The sequence below is a fragment of the Myiozetetes cayanensis genome, unplaced genomic scaffold (assembly GCF_022539395.1).
Source record: "Myiozetetes cayanensis isolate MyiCay16 unplaced genomic scaffold, myiCay2020 scf14, whole genome shotgun sequence".
Taxonomy (NCBI): Eukaryota; Metazoa; Chordata; class Aves; order Passeriformes; family Tyrannidae; genus Myiozetetes; species Myiozetetes cayanensis.
In genome coordinates, this window is record NW_026087048.1 from 11346561 (window position 1) to 11365306 (window position 18746).

The window sequence follows — 18746 nt, forward strand, 5'->3', positions numbered from 1 at the left end:
CTTTTTTGAATGAGTCTTTTTTTCTTAGCCAAAAAAGAATCTAGTGGTTTATAAAACTCAGATCCCTTCTTGTAACCAGTATCCACACAGAATTTTTTTTTTTTAACCAAGCAGTTCAAGTTTTCTTTTGTTGGCTCTTCAACTAGGAATGTTCTTGAAGCTATTTCTTGGTTTTCTACAGTTTCTTAGCAATGTTTTTGGATCTCATCTTCAATTCCTCTGGCTTTCTGTTTTAAGTATTTATTATTTATTTTTTAGTATGAATGACTGTGTAATATAGCTCTTCAACATACGTGGTAACTCCTCCTTGGGGGAGGGAAGTTATAAGTTGTAGAACATGTACTAGAACCATATGGCTTTGTAGGCTTGCCTTGGGACAAGTGAACTGGTGCAGTACATATATTCTTGTTTAATGTGAAAATATGTATGCCTTTACTCTTATGCTTAGAATATTATTAGAATAAAGTACCAAAATCTCATCTAGTGTTAAGACAGGTTAATATATTGGTGTGCTGAATTGCCTTAAATGAAAGTCTGGTCCTTCATGTTCCTGCTCACTGTTTCCTTGTTTAAAAGCAAGCAAAAAAAAAGAGTAAACCAGAAAATTATTTCAATGGGCATCACTTTATTGAGGGCAGGGGACAAGGCTGTTTAAATTTCTCTCCATAACAAAACTTAACTTTGCTTCTGCAATAGGTTATCAGCTTAACTCAGCTGAATGTGTGGACATTCGTCTGAAGCGTGTTGTTCCTGACCACTATTGTCATTATCATCCAGAAAACAAGAAACCAAAGCCCAAGCTAAAAGAATGCAACATGGATCCCTGCCCCTCTAGGTCTGTATGACAAATAGATTTGTGTTTCATATGGTCAGTTACTAAGGAACAGGCAATTGTATTTACTTGATTGCAGTTCTTTTCCTCTTTAAGGCTACTTAATCTTAGTTGATTATTGCACGTATTAAAGGCTGATACCACTGCCAGTGGATTTGTGGCACTTCTTCAGTGTTGCAGAATAGAACACTTTGCTTATACAGACATACTGCAAATATCAGTTAGTTCGAGGGGTAATTCTGCTTTGTCTTTGCTGAGTGGTACAGCACTAGTATGAGGATTTTGTGAGTTGTGTGAGGAGGACAGATTGCTTGCCTACTTTTAAATTTTTTGTTTTGCACATGGATTAACTTGGTTCATTCATTTGCCTATCACAAATGTTTGATTCTTCATTGGTACTGCAGAGTTGACACTTCAAGAATTAAAGCTTGGGGCTACTTGTTTGGATTTTTTTAAGTAGGAATTAAAAATAAAAAAGCATTCAAAGAAAATGTCCTTGTGGTACAAATGCCCCAGGATATTAATGCCAAATTGTAAAGGCTGTAGTACACGTAAATTGTATTGAATTGCACTGCAGTATTTGAAACCAACTTTTGGATTGTCTGGTGAGGTTTCCTGGCTGTGCTAAAGAATCTTAAAATAACATCACAGTATCAAGTCCCAGAACCTTGCATTAACATGCCAGCTGGCTGAGCCAGAGTTATATGCAAGAAGAAAAGGAAACACTCTCAATGGATTTCATTTCCTATAGCTAAACTGTCCATTTCCTTTCATTTCTGTTGAACATAATTGTTGATAGTGACCTCTAACATTTATAGATGTGTAGGCTTTCAAGATTTTTTTTCCTGGAGAGTTGATCACTGTATGGAGCAGAAGGACTTCAGTAATGCTTAACAGCAATGGGTGCCAAATGTTCCATAGCTGGAATGGGAAAATTAGGAAAAGAAAGGGTGTAATTATATTGTAACTTGCAAATTTAGTTTATACAGCCAGGAAAAGGGAAGTACTACTGGATATAATACCATATTTCTTAGCATTGGAAATAAGGCTTTATGCTGTGTGGTTCAAATAAAACAGCTCTAGAAGGGTCTTAAGCACCATTCAGGACCTACCTAGGATAAGTCCTGTGATGCATTTATTTCACTGTCACTCATGTTGCTTCAGCAGTCTTTGTTACAGATAAATATTTTCTTGTTAACAAAGTAGTGCAGACCTAAAGGAACACTGATAATAAATTTCTCTGCTGAGGGCTTGCTCATTTAATATTTTATGGTGGTATGAAATGGAGAAATTGCATGGTGAATAGCCCTCTATCCATGCAGGAAAGGTAAGATCAAGTCATTGTTTGACATAAGGCTAATGTGTAAGTGAAGTAAGATTCCTTCAGTTCACACTGGGAATTGCTTACTTTAGGCATCATCACATAAAAGCATGTACTTGATGTACACTTTCGGGTATGAGAAATAATGATGCAATGTTTATTTTTTTTGACAGTGATGGATTTAAAGAAATCATGCCCTATGATCACTTCCAGCCACTCCCTCGGTATGTACAATCAGGGTAGCACATGTGTCAGCATCAGCACAATTTTCACTGCAAACACACTACTTGGGTACTAAGATAATGGAACATCTTCTGATTTTTGGCTACACAGGAGAGCAAGTTTAAAACAGTCTTGTAAACATTTCTGAAGCCTGTGATTCGTTCAGTATGTTCTGAATGATTAGCTTAGCAGTAAGAGGTTAATGTGCTCTTGGTGAAAATGCCAATGTGAAGTCTTAAAATAAAGAGTTGTCCCCCTAAGCCGCCTTCTGCTGTAGTGCTGAGAAGAGCACGTTCTTTAAACTGCATGTGTGAATTCTTGTCTTGAAAGGTTTTTACTTTAAAGCTATATGCAGTTTTTTAGGACAGATCCCCTATACAGGACTCCAGAATTTCTTTTTCCCTGGAGAGGTCTGATTCTTCTGCTCTTCTTTATATCTACAGTCTGTTTATTGACGTCAAGACTGACATGTCACTTTCAAGATACTGAGTTGTCCGAATATCTCCTGTCTGAAATGAAGTCATCAGAGCACAGCTTGTTGCCTTTTTTTGTTGGTTTTGTTTGTTTGTTTGTTTTACTTGATGCAATTACAAGGATTTAAAACTTCTCTGGAAGCCTTAGATGTCTTGTAAAGAATTTCAGGACTAAAAACATCGAGCCATGTTTGCTGTTAATGTAAGGAATTATAGTTGGAGGAGTTAGATGCATATTTATCTGAGTTGAACCTCTGCTTTATTAGGTCATGAAATGAATAATGTGTATTTTTCTAAAGAAGTAAAGATATGAAGTAATAAGGATGAAATCATAGACTTGCACGGCTCAGTGGAGCTACTGATTACAGCTGATATAAATGTCACAGTTTATTTCTATAGCAATTTGTCCTTGTGGATCTGCTGTCCTGTGATGTACTTTGGCTTTAATACATAGACCACGAATTTTTTTTCCTCTACATCTTTATCCTGTAAAGTTCTCTAATTGTATTCTGTGTCTCTCTCCTTCCATTTCTTCTGCCAATTCCTTTGTACTTCAGATCTCTTCTGGAGCTCAGCACAGTGTATTTACATGAGTATTTCATCTTCTGAACCACTTAGGGCTTGGAGACCACTCGGAAGAGAAATTTGATCCCCCTTTCTGTGCTTTACTGTGCTCAGCACGTCTGCATGACACTGTGGTGAGATAGATTATGTCTGCGATAAAGCTGTGGGCAGGTTCTCTTATTTCAAACTCTTAAGAACTACAGACAGAGGCCCACCTCATTTCAGCACCTCGGTGTGTCCTGTCAGAAGGCATCATGGTCTTCCTGTGAGATGCTTCAGAGTAAGGACTGTAAAATAGCAGGCGGCCAAGCAGGGCTCAGAGTTGGTGCCAGCAAGAAGGAGAAAGGAAACAGGCTGTGTTCTGCTGGGAGGGCTCATAAGGAAACACAACAAAGATGTAGAAACAGCTTTTCTTACAGGAATTCCTGAAAGAAACCAGCAGCTGACACAGACGGTTTGTTTACCTGCATCATGAGGGGACTCTGGTCCAGTGCACACGCAGGTCTTGCTCCCATGTGGCAGGATTTGTCTGTGCTGTTCCCTGTCAAGTAACTGGAATGCATTAGCCTGTGCTGGTTCTGCTGGACTTCTTCCACCTTTTCTTTTTGCTTTTTCTTTTTGCCTTTTCTTTCCTTACCTGTTTCTTACGTGCTGCCCCAGGACTGGTCTTGCAAAGCGGGTGGAAAACCAAAGTAGATTCACTGGAGCAAAGCTGTACAGACTCCTTCACCTCGACCAGCAGTCCAACATCACACCTCCTACATAACACGAGGGCCATGTGGAGGGAGGGCTGCTCTGCAGTCCTGTGGTGTTTACCACTGCTCTCCCATTCACACGAGGAAGTTGTGGGAAAGTCGTGGTGCGCACCACAAAATCTTGAAAGAGTTCTCCTGTGGCTAGAGTTGTAAATGCCCCACTGAAATATTTTTACAGATGGAGAATTCCTTTGAAATAAATAGAAAAATTTCCCAGGATGAAAATTTTCTTTTAAAGCTTTTGGAATGCCTCCATTTATTTCAGACTTGTTGGACTGTTGAGGATCCCTTGACAGCTGTGGGTTCTGGAAAGTATCTCCTTGACTGCTTGCCCAAGACCCCCCTTCTCCCCAGTAGCCATGGACCTCACTCCATCTTGAAAATGCTTGTGGGAGTATGGGATCTGGAGTGTGTTTGAAACTGATGAGATAAAGAAAAACAACTATAAAACTTCATGCTATAAACACTTGCAAGCCTTGTATTACACGTAGAACAGTGAGCCTTACCTATATAAATCCATGAGCTGCTAATGCATTAAATAGTTAATTACTCTTTAGTTCCTGAGATTTTTAAAGAAAATGAGTTAACACTGGCCTTTCATTTAAGTCAAAGAACAGTATAACTGCTGCTCTTCAAATGGGCTTTGTATTTGTGATATGATATCGGTATCTTAGCATACAGCTTTATTCAGAATTCTTTTGAATATATACTCTATGGCTAATGTTCCATGGCTTGCTCTGCACTTATGTATACTCATGAGTATATATACTCATTCCTCTATTCAGCTTAAGCATGATAAATATGTTTTTGTAGGCTGCTTAATGAATTGCTTAAAGTAGGAATTGTCCTTGATTTACCTGCTGCATCATAAAAAGTGTGTAGTAATTGCTTAAATTTACCTTTGATTTATAGACCTTTACTTCATCAGCTCTGATATTACGACTTCCTTTATGATAGCCAAGTTACTCTTGATTAATTGATTTTGGTGAGATATTGTAGTACTTGCTGAGTCCATTGTTCATAATGGATATAATTATTTTCATGATCCTCTCTGAGCCTCTGCAGTTGTAATAGAAATAAGTTTTAACTGACAGGACATTGATGAACCATAAGATGTGCTGTAGGACTCGAATCATTTCCCAGGGCTTGGCTTTGTTTTGGGTGGGTGGTGGAAGGAAGCCAGGAGATGAGAGGGGAAGGGTGAGGAAAAATTGCACATGGGTCATTGGAACCTATAGACAAATACTATGATAGAAGCTTGTTATCTCTGAATGTGGCAGGGGCAGGATATTATTGAAGTTAGGTTTATTTGAGAGGTGACAGCTTAAATGTGCATTCACGCTAAGGCCCAGAGATAAATGAAACTGAGTTTGTAGCCTAAAAACCTTCATGTGATTCTCACTTCAGGTGGTGCAACATTTTCTGTTTTTATTGTAGTTAGGTCAAAGATTGTGGATAGATGTCCATTTTGAAGATATTCCTTTCCGTAAGGTTATTATCCCTCTGTTGGAGGCTACTGCCCCACAGCTCTGCTGGTTGACAGGTTTTTCTTAATCTTAAATTTTCTGTAATCTATGCATTGCCCTGCTTTGGGAGGAATCAGCTAGGTTAGCCAAAACAGGGAGTGGATGAGCAGCTGCCTTTTGCTTGAAGCAAGCTGGAAAGTGAGAATACAGGGTCATTCAGTGGCATTTTAGTGAGGGTGGAAAAACTCTTGTAGCGCTGCAGTGATGACCAGCCAAATGATACCTGTCACAATTTCTTCACAGTCCTTATGGACCAAGGCAGTTTGATATGAAATGTCTGGATTTACCCAAAGTGTTAGAGTTCCCTTAAAAATTACTTCATTAACAGATTTTTTTTTAAGGGTAGCCTGAATGATGTGGGCGATGATGAACAACTGTGGGTAGTAACACTCTGAGTCAGGATAGTCAGATCTGTCTTTGGTCTTCATAGGGTCTGTATGACCATGTAAATTAAATCAAAAATATTCTGTTTAGGTGATCTAGACTATTTAGAAGTAAATTCATTCCAGTAATCCAGCTCAGTATATTCATGGTCTTTAACTTGAGTATGAGGATAAGATTTTCAGTTATTTTTGGAAATAACTTAAATTTGTATTTCTGTCTTTCTCCTGATTTTGCACATGAATTTAAGCCTGGAATTATGCAATGTATCTCTGTGATTCAGTACATATGTGTGTGGTGAGAATCCAGCAAACAAACTATCAGTGGGTTTTAATTGACACTATGGTTGAATTCAGTATTTTGCTCTTTTAATAGAGGTTACTGGAATAAAAAAGAGCCTTATTTTTAATATATCTGGGTTCTTTTTCCAGGTGGGAACATAATCCATGGACTGCATGTTCAGTTTCCTGTGGAGGTGGCATTCAGAGGAGAAGTTTTGTGTGTGTAGAAGAGACCATTCATGGGGAGATACTGCAAGTGGAGGAATGGAAATGCATGTATGCCCCAAAACCCAAAGTCATTCAGACCTGCAATCTGTTTGATTGTCCGAAGTGGGTGGCAATGGAATGGTCTCAAGTAAGTTGAAAAGTAATTTGGACCTTTATTCTTTCTTTTTTAAAGAAAGCCTCCAGTCTTGTGTTACCGTGTGTTTATGAGCACAGTGCTATTGGAAAAGTATAGCCCTGAAAGATAATTCATAGTTCTTTCTAGGAGACGTTTGCACTAAGCAATTCTGCCTGATAATCAAAATGTTCATGTGTCTGTGTGGAGAAAAATGCATGTAGAATTCTTTATGCCTGTTGAATTCCTGCTTTATATGGAGGAGAAGTTAGAGACAGAGGTGAGGTCCCTCTGCAATCAGATCATTTATGTCTCAGTTCTTGAGAAATGTAGTATTTCACTGGATATAAGAGCTAAAGGCACGTATGTCTTAGGGGCTGGCAAGTCTGCAAGGGTGATTTTCCAGCATTCTTACCTTTCATTACAGTTACAAGAGCACAAGGCAACTTGTCCTGGCTGTGGTTATCTGATACAGCCAGATAGCTCAGTACTCCTGTAATTCCTTAGTTCATCCAAATGACATCACTGACACAGAGTGCAGAAACTGCAGCACGCCTGACCCAGCTTTAAGTGCAAATGACCACTGTGAGAGGGTGTATTCTCAGTGCACAGCCATCTCTGGTTCAGACTGTTGCCAATCAGATAAGCTTTACAGAACCCCAAGGGATCATTTGCATTCCCAAAGCTTAGACATTTTTTTCCAGCCTCCAGCCTTTCCTTTACTCGCTTAGCAATGCAGGGACAAATTCACTCATCTCCGTGGAAAAACTTAAGTGAGCAGGTCGTCAGTACTTGTAAGTTCCTTTTTAAGAGCATTTGTAAATACAATAAATAAATAGGTTGAGGTGGTTGTGTTGTCTCCTGCAGTGCACAGTGACCTGTGGCCGAGGCTTGCGGTACCGAGTGGTGCTGTGCATCGACCACCGCGGGCAGCACGTCGGGGGCTGCAACCCACAACTTAAACTGCACATAAAAGAGGAGTGCGTCGTGCCAATACCCTGTTACAAGCCAAAAGGTAACTGGAATTTTGTCTGGGTCTGTTATTGTTTTACATTTTTGTTTGGAGAATTAAAAGCCCCTGGTAACCTTTCTCAGAAATGCCAGAAGCTGGAATTTACTAGGACTTATTTCAGTCTTGGCAGAAACAACCACTTTAATTATTGGTGCTAGGAAAAGTGCCCTGCTGATATTTTTTGCTGATAATGTGGCCAGACTGTCATGAGGTGAACATGCAAACTAAATCTATACAGTCTGGTCAAATTGGGAAAACCAGAATTAATGAGGTTAACATGGGGAGGAGGAATTGTTCAGTGATATTTAAAACGGAAACGAAACTCCATATGTATCACCTGGGATCTTGTTTGTTTGCTCTCATTAAATGTGTCTGCATTCTCAGTGGACCTCAGCAGCTCATTAAGTTATAATCAAACTAATTTCTTTCTCTCTACTCCATTTCTGCATATTTAAAACAAAGAATGGAACTCAAACATCATGAAGAAATTCTCTAGTAAATTTTGTTCTATTATCCAGTATATCTCTATTCAAAAGCATTAGATCAATAGGCAGTATGAAGGTGAATAATGCAAACATCTACATATTGCTTTGATTTTGGAGGAATTACTGAATGTTTTGGGGTTTATTTTCCTCTACCAGAAAAAAGTCCTGTGGAAGCAAAATTGCCATGGTTTAAACAGGCCCATGAAATGGAAGAGACCATAACAGTTTCAGAAGAACCAACGTAAGTACATTGTCTTTTACAGTGAAGAAACATTCCCAGTGTGCTTTGCAGGTATCTGCAATGACTGTTGCTGTGCAGTTTGCTTTGATCATTGACCCTCCTTGGGAGATGAGTTGTGTTGTGAGTTGTTCCTAATTTTCCATCTCAATAGCTTCTGTAGCTCCTGTTCTGGATGACACAGAGCTATTACAGCGTCTCGATATCATCCGGGCAATTCAAAGGGATCTTAACTGAGCCTAATTAAGCCTTAATTAATGCCCGTGGAAACATTTCAGCAGATATAAATTAAATAAATGCAGTTCTATCCCAGTCGTAGCTGTTACCTCAAGAATGCAGTGGTTGTATTAAAACTTAAGAGGTATTTTGTAGGCTTGCCAGGATTTCCTTTGGGGGGTGAGACCAGTGCCTAAAGAAAGTGAGAAAAACCTGCTGATCTCTGAGCTTAGCTAATCTGTGGGGGTAAGTTGTGCTATTTTACATGTGCATATGTGTGAAATGACATCTGGATTTTGAGAGTCCCCTTAAAAACTGATGAGCATGAACCTTGCAAGTTCTGAGGATGAAAGCATAACTTAAATCCAGCTACACTTGTTCCTGACCCTTTTGCATTAGGACATCCATTCAGTTGCTTGTATGCCCTGTGTACATTTCTTACACACCTACATATATATGTATATGTAATACATTCTATACATAATATTTAAATTTCTAGAAAGTGTTAGTCTTCTATAAGGTTTTCATGAGAGATTTTGAACAGTATTCTGTTGTGCTCTGCACTCTTTTGTAATAATGTCAGTTTGAAATAGTTTAGGTGAGCTTACTGAAGTTCCTTTGGATTTATATTTCTCTGAGAGCAGAGTGTGCCCTATGCTTATTTTTCTTCTTCCATCTAGCTATTCCTGATTTTTGGCACACATGCAGCAACAGGTGTGATCATGAGTAATAAAATCTTTACACCTGCACTGACTCACAGAAGAAACCTCTTGCCAAACAGGTGTTTATATAGTTATGGTGACTGTACTTTAAACTTTTCACTGCTCTAGCCTCTCAAGTCAAGTGTCAGCCTACTGTGAGCAGTTATTTCACCCTCCAAATTGGTGGCCCTGAATTCAGGCAGGGTAGTAGCACAGACATAAAAATAAAGTGTGATTGTCGAAAGGGGTGATGCAATCAAATGTGCCTGTTGAATGTCAGCATAGCAGAATGGAGGTGTATGAGGCCACTTCTAAAGAGTGTTCAGCACGAAGCTATAAAGAAAATTATCTCTAGCATTACAAAATCCTGGCAGGGACATAGCAGCTGGTTCAGAGTATGTATAGAATACAACAGAAATGAGCTGGAAACTTTGTCATGGGTTCCTTTGTACCTTGTCCTGACAAAGGAAGCAGTAATTCATCCTTCCTAGTTATGACAGACGTATTCCACTGCAGCCTCACTGTGTGAATGGATTCATGTGTTCTAGTTCCCAGAGTGTTGTTACACCTGTACAGTTTTGCAGTTTCCTGAATCTTTTTTCTTCTTCACTTATTCTGGAGACTGAGATGTTTTTCGTCTTTCATTCATGATCCTTATCTTGTCCTGAGACTTTCCTTCACATTTTCAAGAAGCATCTTCACCTAAGTCTGAAAGGTTCCTCCAGCCGCTTCTTGCCGATGACTCCTCTTGGCCATCCCCTCTTTGCTGAGGTGCTGCTGAGGTGTTGCTGAGGTTCTGTGCTTTCCTAGTCTGGGCATTCTGGGCTCCCCTGGGACCCAGCTCTAACACTGCAGCCAGATTCCCTATTAGTTTAATTTTGCCTGTATTCTGCTGCCAACTGCTCTTACTTTAGTCTTCTAAGGAAGCTGGCAGGTAAGGGAAATGAGAAATAACTGGTCCCTGACTTCATTCCTTTTTGCAGATTTTCTGTTGGTCATGTGGACAGTGGTTTGCAACCAGAGAGTTTCTCCATCAATGCCTTAAAACTTGTGCTCTAACTGCTCTGGTCTTTTCCAGTTAGAGACAGATTTTTGGGTCATGAATCAAGTTATAAAAAGAAACTGTAGCAATAAGTTACTTTTCTCAGAATAAATTATAACAAGATTTTCCTCTGGTTTGGATCTGTTTAATTTTTTCTGTAATTTACACATGACACAGTGATAACTCATAGCCCACCTCTGCCTAGCAGGACACTTACGATTTCCTTGGTAGAATGCCATCACTTTTAATTTTAGTTATTCTCTTGTCATGCAAACTTAAACCACAATATGAAGTCTCAACTTCTAGTACATCCTTTTATTACAACTGTCGTTCTATGCTTTTGTGTGATATTTTAGTTGATAATGAATAAGAGAATAAATGCAACTGTGTTTTAGAACCCACAAGTGATGGATATGCCAAAAGTAGCTTGTGGAAGATAAATATTTCTGCCGCTGTGGTCTACCATGGCTGGTGTCCTGAATTTACATAGAGGGGGAATGTTCAAAAGCTTCTTTTTTTTTTATTATTAGCAAAATAAAAAATGACTGTCCTTAAAGTGAGGCCAAGAAAAATGTAGGTCTGACCTTTTCAGTTTTTAGTTGTGGAATGTGATGACAGTTGATACCAATCATTATTTTAAATGTTCTTCCCTCGAGCCTTCTTAGTTACAGTGGGATTCACAGAGAAGATCAAGCAAGTTCTTGCATCGTTTTTATTAGTCTTAAGTTATAGAAATAGACACCTCGACTGCTTTTCCATGTCATGGCTTAGGACAAAGCTGAAATGGTTTCAAAAACTGATACATTTTTTCAGTAATATGAGCTAAGAAGTGATCACTAGACTTGTGCAGTTGTACTCCCTGGATGTGAAATGCAGTGTCTCTCACAATGGTTCACGCTCATTGTATTGGAGTCATTTCCACAGAAATGTCCTCGCTGTGCCTTTGGTGATAGAGAATTACCCATTTTTTCACAGCTGCTTCTCTGGAAACGGGCTGGTGACTTTGTGAAACACATTAGACTCGATGTTGATAAAACCAGCAGTGTGACTGTGCAGAGCAGTGGTGGTGCTGTAGGGAGGGGCAGGGTGTCAGCATTGTGGAAGTTCTGCCCCAGTAACAGCCACCATTTCAGATAACTCAAACTTTTATCCAGGCCCCTTGGTGCACTAGAACTGGAAATATCACAAGAGCAGAATTTTTTTTTCAGGATTTAGGCATTTCCTGTCTTTACTGAAAGCAAGAACTACAGGCATGAGGGGGAAAAAAAATAAAATTAAGAAACACCGTGTTTTCCAAGTCTTTAGAAAGCTGCAGAGGGCTGTACTGAGTTCAATTTTCAGTTGAGATTTGTTTTGGTTGTGTTGGGCTGCTCTGTCCCAGTTTTATCATCAGTAATTTAGGTCACCGCTTCATTTCTCAGGTCATCCTACACTGGCTTTTACAGCGTGTGCCAGGTGAGTGCACATTCCCATTAGCGTTAGACTGGTAATGCTGCAGCCTGGATGTGCCCTCCACTGCATCTGTACTGTGTTCATTATTTATACCTGCACAAATAGGAGCATTTTAGTTCTGTACTGCCCTGGGAAGAATGACTGTACAAAAAGGCTGATTGTGAAAAGTCAAACCTGCTATAATTTGTATTTTTCCTTGCTTTTCCTTTTTTTTTTTTTTTAATCAGATGTTTCATCTGCAAACTTAGTTAAAGATCTCAGAAAATCTTCAGTTACAACTGTCCTACTCATTATAAATTCCCAGTGATCCACAAGGCATTGTAGTACAAGTACTTTGAGGCTTCTTAATCCCAACCTGAGATGACTCTGAGTGTTTGCCTGTTGAAGGCAGACTGAGTTTCAGGGAAGTGCTGTGCCCTAAGCATTGCCATGTGTATGCTGTGAATGCCATGGAGTGAAAAATAGATCACTTCTGAGGCTGGTGGAGTTGGCTTTAGTGACCTATCCCAGGCTTTGCTTTTGCATGTTAAATATAGAATAAAAATTTTAAAAATCCTGTACTTAAACTAAAAAATCAGATAAAATTCAGTTCTCTTATTGTCCAGTCAGTTCCTTGCTCTAATTTTGGATTGGCAATCTCCATTGGCTTCTACTGAAGGTGTTTAGTGTGACTTCAACGTGATCATCCTTGGAGCAGTTCTATAATTTAAGATTTCAATAGTCATGTGACTGGTTTAGCAAATGCCAAGGTAGAATAGAAGGTATTTTGTGTGTTGGATTTTTATCTTGCACTTCACTGAAAAAATATCAGACACTAATATTCAACAGGAAAACCTCAATTATAATATAGCCTTGCTAGAAATAAAGGAAAAAAATGCTTAGAATTTAATGAGTTTCTTTATAAATCAGTTGGTTGCTGAATGAAATAATTGCTAAGGTTCAAAATTGCCTTTATTTTTACAGTATTTCAAAAGAATGTGTCTTACATTGTTGTGGAATGTCTTAATGCATTCAACTAGCAGTACACAAAACTAACACTTATTTCTCGTATGCTGCTGTCATTCTTTTACCAAAAGAACTTATGCTTTCAGACTGCAAACTCTTAGGTGTGGTTAGGACACCAACCAACTCTTTTAAACTATAAATGTCCATCAGTTTTATGTTTCCAGTTAGGTACATAACTACAAATGGACTTCAATTTTTGGTTGTTTTGTTTTTTTTTTTACACAGAAGGAGAAGAAAGTAATCATTCTGTGAAGCCTGTTCATACTGGCCTTGATCCAATAAAGCACTTAAGCACAAGTTTCCCTCTGAACACATTATCGTCCCACTGACTTCAAAGCACAGCTAATATGCCTAAAGTTAGGCACATGCTTAAGTGTTTCATTGGATGAGGGTGCTTTTGCCACGGCCACCTTAGGTTGTTTGCATGGCTCTCTTTGAAAAGACTGTGAGATCTGCTGTTTCAGGGTTAAGCTGATTCTGTCTGCTGGAGTAAGAGAGAGCCTTCCTTTGCAGCTTTTCCCGGAGATGTTCTGGTAGAACTTGTTATCCAGAGCATCTGGACGTTGACCCCCAGCAGCTGAGTGCTCAGACTCAGTGGGCTGTTAGGTTGTGCCAGTAGGGCATTTGCTCAGATTTGATCACTTTATGACACAGCCATCCATCATGCTGATAGTACTCTTCCAATAAAAATCAGTATGGTCATCTACTGTAGTCATCTTGGAAGGCAGTCAGATCTGTGAAGGGATGAGCATTTGCAGCCTCTCCTCAGTGTGAAGAGGAGCTGGGGATAGGGTGCCCTTTACTGAGATCTGATGAGGGTCATTTAGCTCTGACAAAAATCCTGAGACTGTTCAAGGAAACTTTGATGGGCTTTTATATGTTTATCTTTGTAGTAGAGTTGTACAAGGTATTTCATTAACATCTCCTTAAAGAATAACCAGTTAACCTTGTAACCTCTGTTGGAAATGGGAATAGTCTTTTCCCCCAGAGAAAGTCTGTCTTGGGGTGTGTCCCAGTTGCAACCTGGGTGACTATCCCAAGGACTGAATTGGATTGTCCTTACAGGCTATCCACCCATCTGTTCTCTTTTCTTCTACTGGATTCTTCCTCTGTGTACACTGACAAGAAGTTATTGGCACAAGATGATAAAACTGTCCACAGAATCAACCACACTGTTGACATTTTTCTGTGCTTACTGTGTATGCGGAGCATAAATACTGATTTTTGTCTTACACAACTGTTCTTATATTTGTAAGGGCAACTTTCCTGCAGTAAGGGAAAGATAATTCTTAATCCAAGGTAAGGGGAAAATCTTTGAATATTAATTTGGATCTTTTCTCCCAAATTCATTTTTAACATTGGTCAAATATATCCTCCTATATCTCCTGCTGGTGTTTTGATCATCAACTGCATGTGGACACATAATAAAGAGCAACTACAACCTTTTGAAAAAAAAAATGTCCTTTGAAACTCTTTATTTGATTTCTTACAAAATATACCCCAGAGCCACCCAGGATGACTTTATTAATGAATCTCAACCCCTTGACTCTAGTACCACTTTGGAAATTGCTGTCATTTTTCCTCAAAGTCAGAGAATATTATAACAAAATCACAATCTGTAAAATAAGATTTTACTCTAGTTCATCAGGAGCATAAGTGCTTTCTAATAAAAGTGATGGATTATAGACTGTTCTGGATAGACCTCTTTATTGAAGATGAGGGGGTGTTACAAGATTGAATCTGAAGAGCAGCCTGTGGTGGTGGGCATTGGAGATAGCTGGATTTGGAAAGTGCTCCTCTTCTCTCTCCTTGCTGATTATTAGCACAACATAAGGTGAAGGCCTCTTAGATTTAAGCAGACTGCAAATATACTTTTGGCATATACCCAATTCTGTGTTCTTGGGGAGCTATTTTATGTTGTGTAGAAATATCTTCATAATTTCCCCTTCCTTAGCACTGAAGGAGACCGAGAAGGAGACTTAGGTGATATCTTTTTTTTTCCTCAAAAAAGGGTACAGCTTTTCCCTGTTCCTCGTGATTCTTTCCTAGATCTTTTATGAATTTTGGTAAGTGGCTTGATGTGGGAGGCAAGTGAAAGACTGAAGACTCTTGACTCTGCATTCTACTTAAGCATCAAATAATATGATGTACTGTTTGCTCTGTGTATAAACACACTGTGCACACACAGACACAATTACATGGAATAAAATGGCAGTGTTTCTGCTGCACTGTGATTATTTGCAGGTTTATTCCTGAGCCCTGGTCTCCGTGCAGTGCCACGTGTGGCAGTGGTGTGCAGGTGCGAGACGTGAAGTGCCGAATTCTCCTCGCGTTTACTCAGACCGAGGTTGAACTGCCTGAGGAGGAGTGTGAAGATGAGAAGCCGCCAACAGAACGAGTCTGTCACCAGCTGTCCTGTGACAGTGATCCTGTCCCTTACACACCAGAATTTTCACATGCTGAAGATGGCAATGTGATTTACGACTGGGAATACATTGGGTTTACTCCTTGTTCAGCCACGTGTCTTGGAGGTACCTTTATTTATTTATTTATCCTGAGTTGTAAGAAATTGGCATTGTTTGATATTGTTGGGTCTTCTGTTAGGGTTACCCTAAAGTAGCTAAACTGATCTGTAGGAAAACATGCAGCTACGAGCTTTACCATATTTCTAGCCTATCCCTAGAGTATTTCAAACTACTTTGTTTCATTTATCAAACACTGACTTTATTTGGTTAAGTAATGTGCAAGAAGTTGATACAGCGACTTGCTTTAGTCTTGCTGCTGCAGGAGCCTCTACCAGATAGTCAGTGGTACCAGCATGTTTGATGCCTCAGTGATGGGAATATTTAGATGACCTACCTTTTCCTGGGAACTGAAAGTGTATGATGACATTCCCACGTTTATTCTTTATCTTCCAAAATGCTGCCATTTTCTGGAGTAAAGTAGGAATACAAAGTTTTGATTAGGAAGACTTGCTTTCAGCCTGATGAGCACAAAGATCAAACAGGAGTTAGTTTTGGTCTCGGTGCTCTGTATCCCTCCATAGGAACTCCGTGCCATACATCTGTCTGCAAGTAGTTAGGCACATTCCTTTTTGGATGTAATCGAATCTCCTTGTCGTCCTAAGTACATGTTACTAGACAAGCTTGCTACTACATACTGTACTTTGGGACCAAACACAAGTGAGTTATGAAGTGTTAAGTGGAGGCAGTGGAATTGTGAACACACCTATATATGACAGGACTGCTGACATCAGTGGGAAGTGAAGACAGTTGTACCCATAGAAGAAATAAAAAATGTAGAAAAGGGGAGAACAGAAACAATTGGAAGCAGAGAGCCAGATAGAGCTCAGAGACAGCAGCCTCTTTTGTGCTGTTCAGCAGTTCAAACCTGGAAGACAGAAGCTGGGAGGGATGCCCCAGAATGGGATCAGCAGGATGGTAAGTGATGGATGGTGCCACCTTTATCAGTTACTACTGCTGTTTACTGAGGGGGTTGATCCATAGGAATAACAGCACATGCGATCACAAAAGCTGAAACATCCCATTCCCTGCACTACCTGCAGTGGGCATTATTACTGGCAAGGGAGGAGAGACTGTAGTCCAGTTAAGTATAAACAGGAGATGGAAGCGACAGATATTGTTACTGAGTATCTCCATTTCTTTTTTTAAAGAGAAGTGTTTTTAGAAATAAGGAAATAAGGAGGTGTTCTAAAACTCCAAAGTTTTTGAACTTTGAGGACATTATCAGATATCTAGGCTGAAATAATCTCTAGTCTTTGCCTGCTATTGCACATGTGCATGTTTACATAGCCTGCATCTTCATGGGTGAGTTTGTCCATGCATTAAACATCTGCTTGCCCTTGGTGTGCAAGCTGATAGTAATTTAAGGAGCCTGTACTGAATACAGTAGTTTCATCTGAGGGGACTTCAGAATTACTGATGAGCAGAATCTCATGTAGACTTCTGACCCTTTCATGAATTTTGGTAGGTTCTCTGACCTAGAGTTGTCCTGTAGGTGTTCATAGTAATCTAAACCATTTGTTTGATATGCAGTAGAAATTACCCACTTGAAGAACTTTGAAAGACAATATCTGTGTTCTTAAGACTTCTGTGGTATCATTGGTACTGTGTCTAGACATTTTCCTTATGTGATGCTCCGGGGAAATGTGGGAAGTTGTCAGGGTGTTTTATCAATGAACAGCTTCAGAAGCCCCTGTGCTGCTATGCTAGTTAGGTACCAGTGATTTTTTCCTTCTATCAGTTCTGGTCTTCTGGCTGCCTTGGCAAAGGCTTTCAAACAGACCAAAAATTACCTGCCGATAAATAGTTTTAAGGGAACCAGACATCTCTTCTGTTTCCAACTTATTGCAATATACTAACTAATGATCTCACTGTCTACTATTTTTCCATTGTGTAGTTTAAAGGAGCTGATCCATTTCTGCTAAGTTTTATGTTCAAATTTCATTTCAATTAGATGAACTCTTTAGTTACAAGAAGTAAATGTTTTCTGAGTTTGGAATATCCCAGTGTAACGTAAATTATATTAGGTACTTTTTCTCTAGAATGTATGTATCTAGCAGTGGCCATTAAAATAAATTCCTGTGGATTTCTGTACCCTCAGAACTCCCTACCCCCATTTCTTGGTGCTTAACTCTCTCTGAAGGAGGGAAAAGTCTGCGGGGTCTGTGTAGGCTGGAAGCTTTATAGCCACTATTTGAGCAAGGTCCGAATCTCTGTTTCAGAGCTTGTCACTTGCACCTTTTTTTTTAATCCTCATACAGACTGGACTTGTAATTCAAAGTCTTCTCTGGTCTCTCAGCGAAGCAGACGAAAAAATGCAGATGGAAACACTGGGGTTTTTCAGACATTAGAGTTACAGAGCCATCTGCAAGGCAATATCAAACACCATCTTTCCAGTTCCAGAGCAGTAGTAACATGAGTCCTGGGCCATTTTTGTGCTTTCTGCACCAAACCTGCGTGCACAGCACTTGGAGTGCCGTACAACTTGCAGCTCTCGAGAACAGCTGTTGTGTTATGGTTGTTAGCATAATTAATGCTTCTTTCATCAGTCTTCTCGTGAGTGCAAATAAAAGTTGTTGAGTCCTGTTTGTCATAAAGCAGATATAATAAAGCACCTTTAATATCCATAGGAAGCTCTGTAACCGTCCTGAAAGCTAAAGATCTGATTTTCCTTCCGTGCCTGAAAAATCCCAAACTGAAAGTAAGCCAGCTGTGTGCTTGGGGACCTCAGGATTTGCCTTTATTTTTCCAGAATGTTGTTCGAGGGTTTCTTCGGTTTTGTTTTTGTTTTCTTTTAAATCTGAAGAACTTTGGCCCTGATGTGAGAGCCCCCAGCATAAGTTTAATTCCCATAATATCTTCTGTAGAGAATTGTTACCAGAATAAAGAGTACGCCTGAAGAGAAATGTTTTTGTTGTATTGTATAGTATTTATTTAGTTTTGTCAATCATTTAACTACTCAACTACTACTCAGCTGAACATTTTCTTGTTTAAATATACCTTCAGTTGCAAGAGATGGATTTTGGTTGTTAAAAGCTATTATTATTATTATTATTTTTATTGATACTCCATATGCTTCAGAAATTATGATTTGAGCCCCCTTAAGTAATTACACTGGCCTAAAAATAACGAGATTAAACAAAAAATAACATAGGCACTTCCTGTTATTTCCTCTATAGTCTGTGGCTTTGGAAACTTTAGGGTGCAGACAAGTTGTGTTTTTGGGCTTTTGTCTGGACCATAAGGGCTAAAAGTTTACCATTTTATTTATGAGAAACCTGAGATTCTTAGAAAATTAATGGATTCTAGCCAAATTTAAGGGCTCTGAGAAAAACAGTGACCTTTCTGAAACTCACATATAAAGCTGAGAGCATTTGA

General features: G+C 39.3%; 1 protein-coding gene across 6 annotated transcripts in view; it reads left to right on the top strand.

Annotated features, from left to right (window-relative positions):
- Positions 1-18746, top strand: part of ADAMTSL3 (ADAMTS like 3) — a 182582-nt gene that overhangs the window by 127339 nt on the left and 36497 nt on the right. For all 6 annotated transcript variants that reach the window (XR_007628162.1, XM_050309908.1, XM_050309911.1 and 3 more), the window contains 6 exons: positions 697-835; positions 2327-2377; positions 6506-6710; positions 7563-7710; positions 8349-8433; positions 15091-15377. Coding sequence is in view for 5 of the 6 variants with exons in the window: in XM_050309908.1 (XP_050165865.1) it covers positions 697-835; positions 2327-2377; positions 6506-6710; positions 7563-7710; positions 8349-8433; positions 15091-15377 (915 nt within the window). In the remaining variant the exon portion in view is untranslated. The remainder of the gene's footprint in view (positions 1-696; positions 836-2326; positions 2378-6505; positions 6711-7562; positions 7711-8348; positions 8434-15090; positions 15378-18746) is intronic.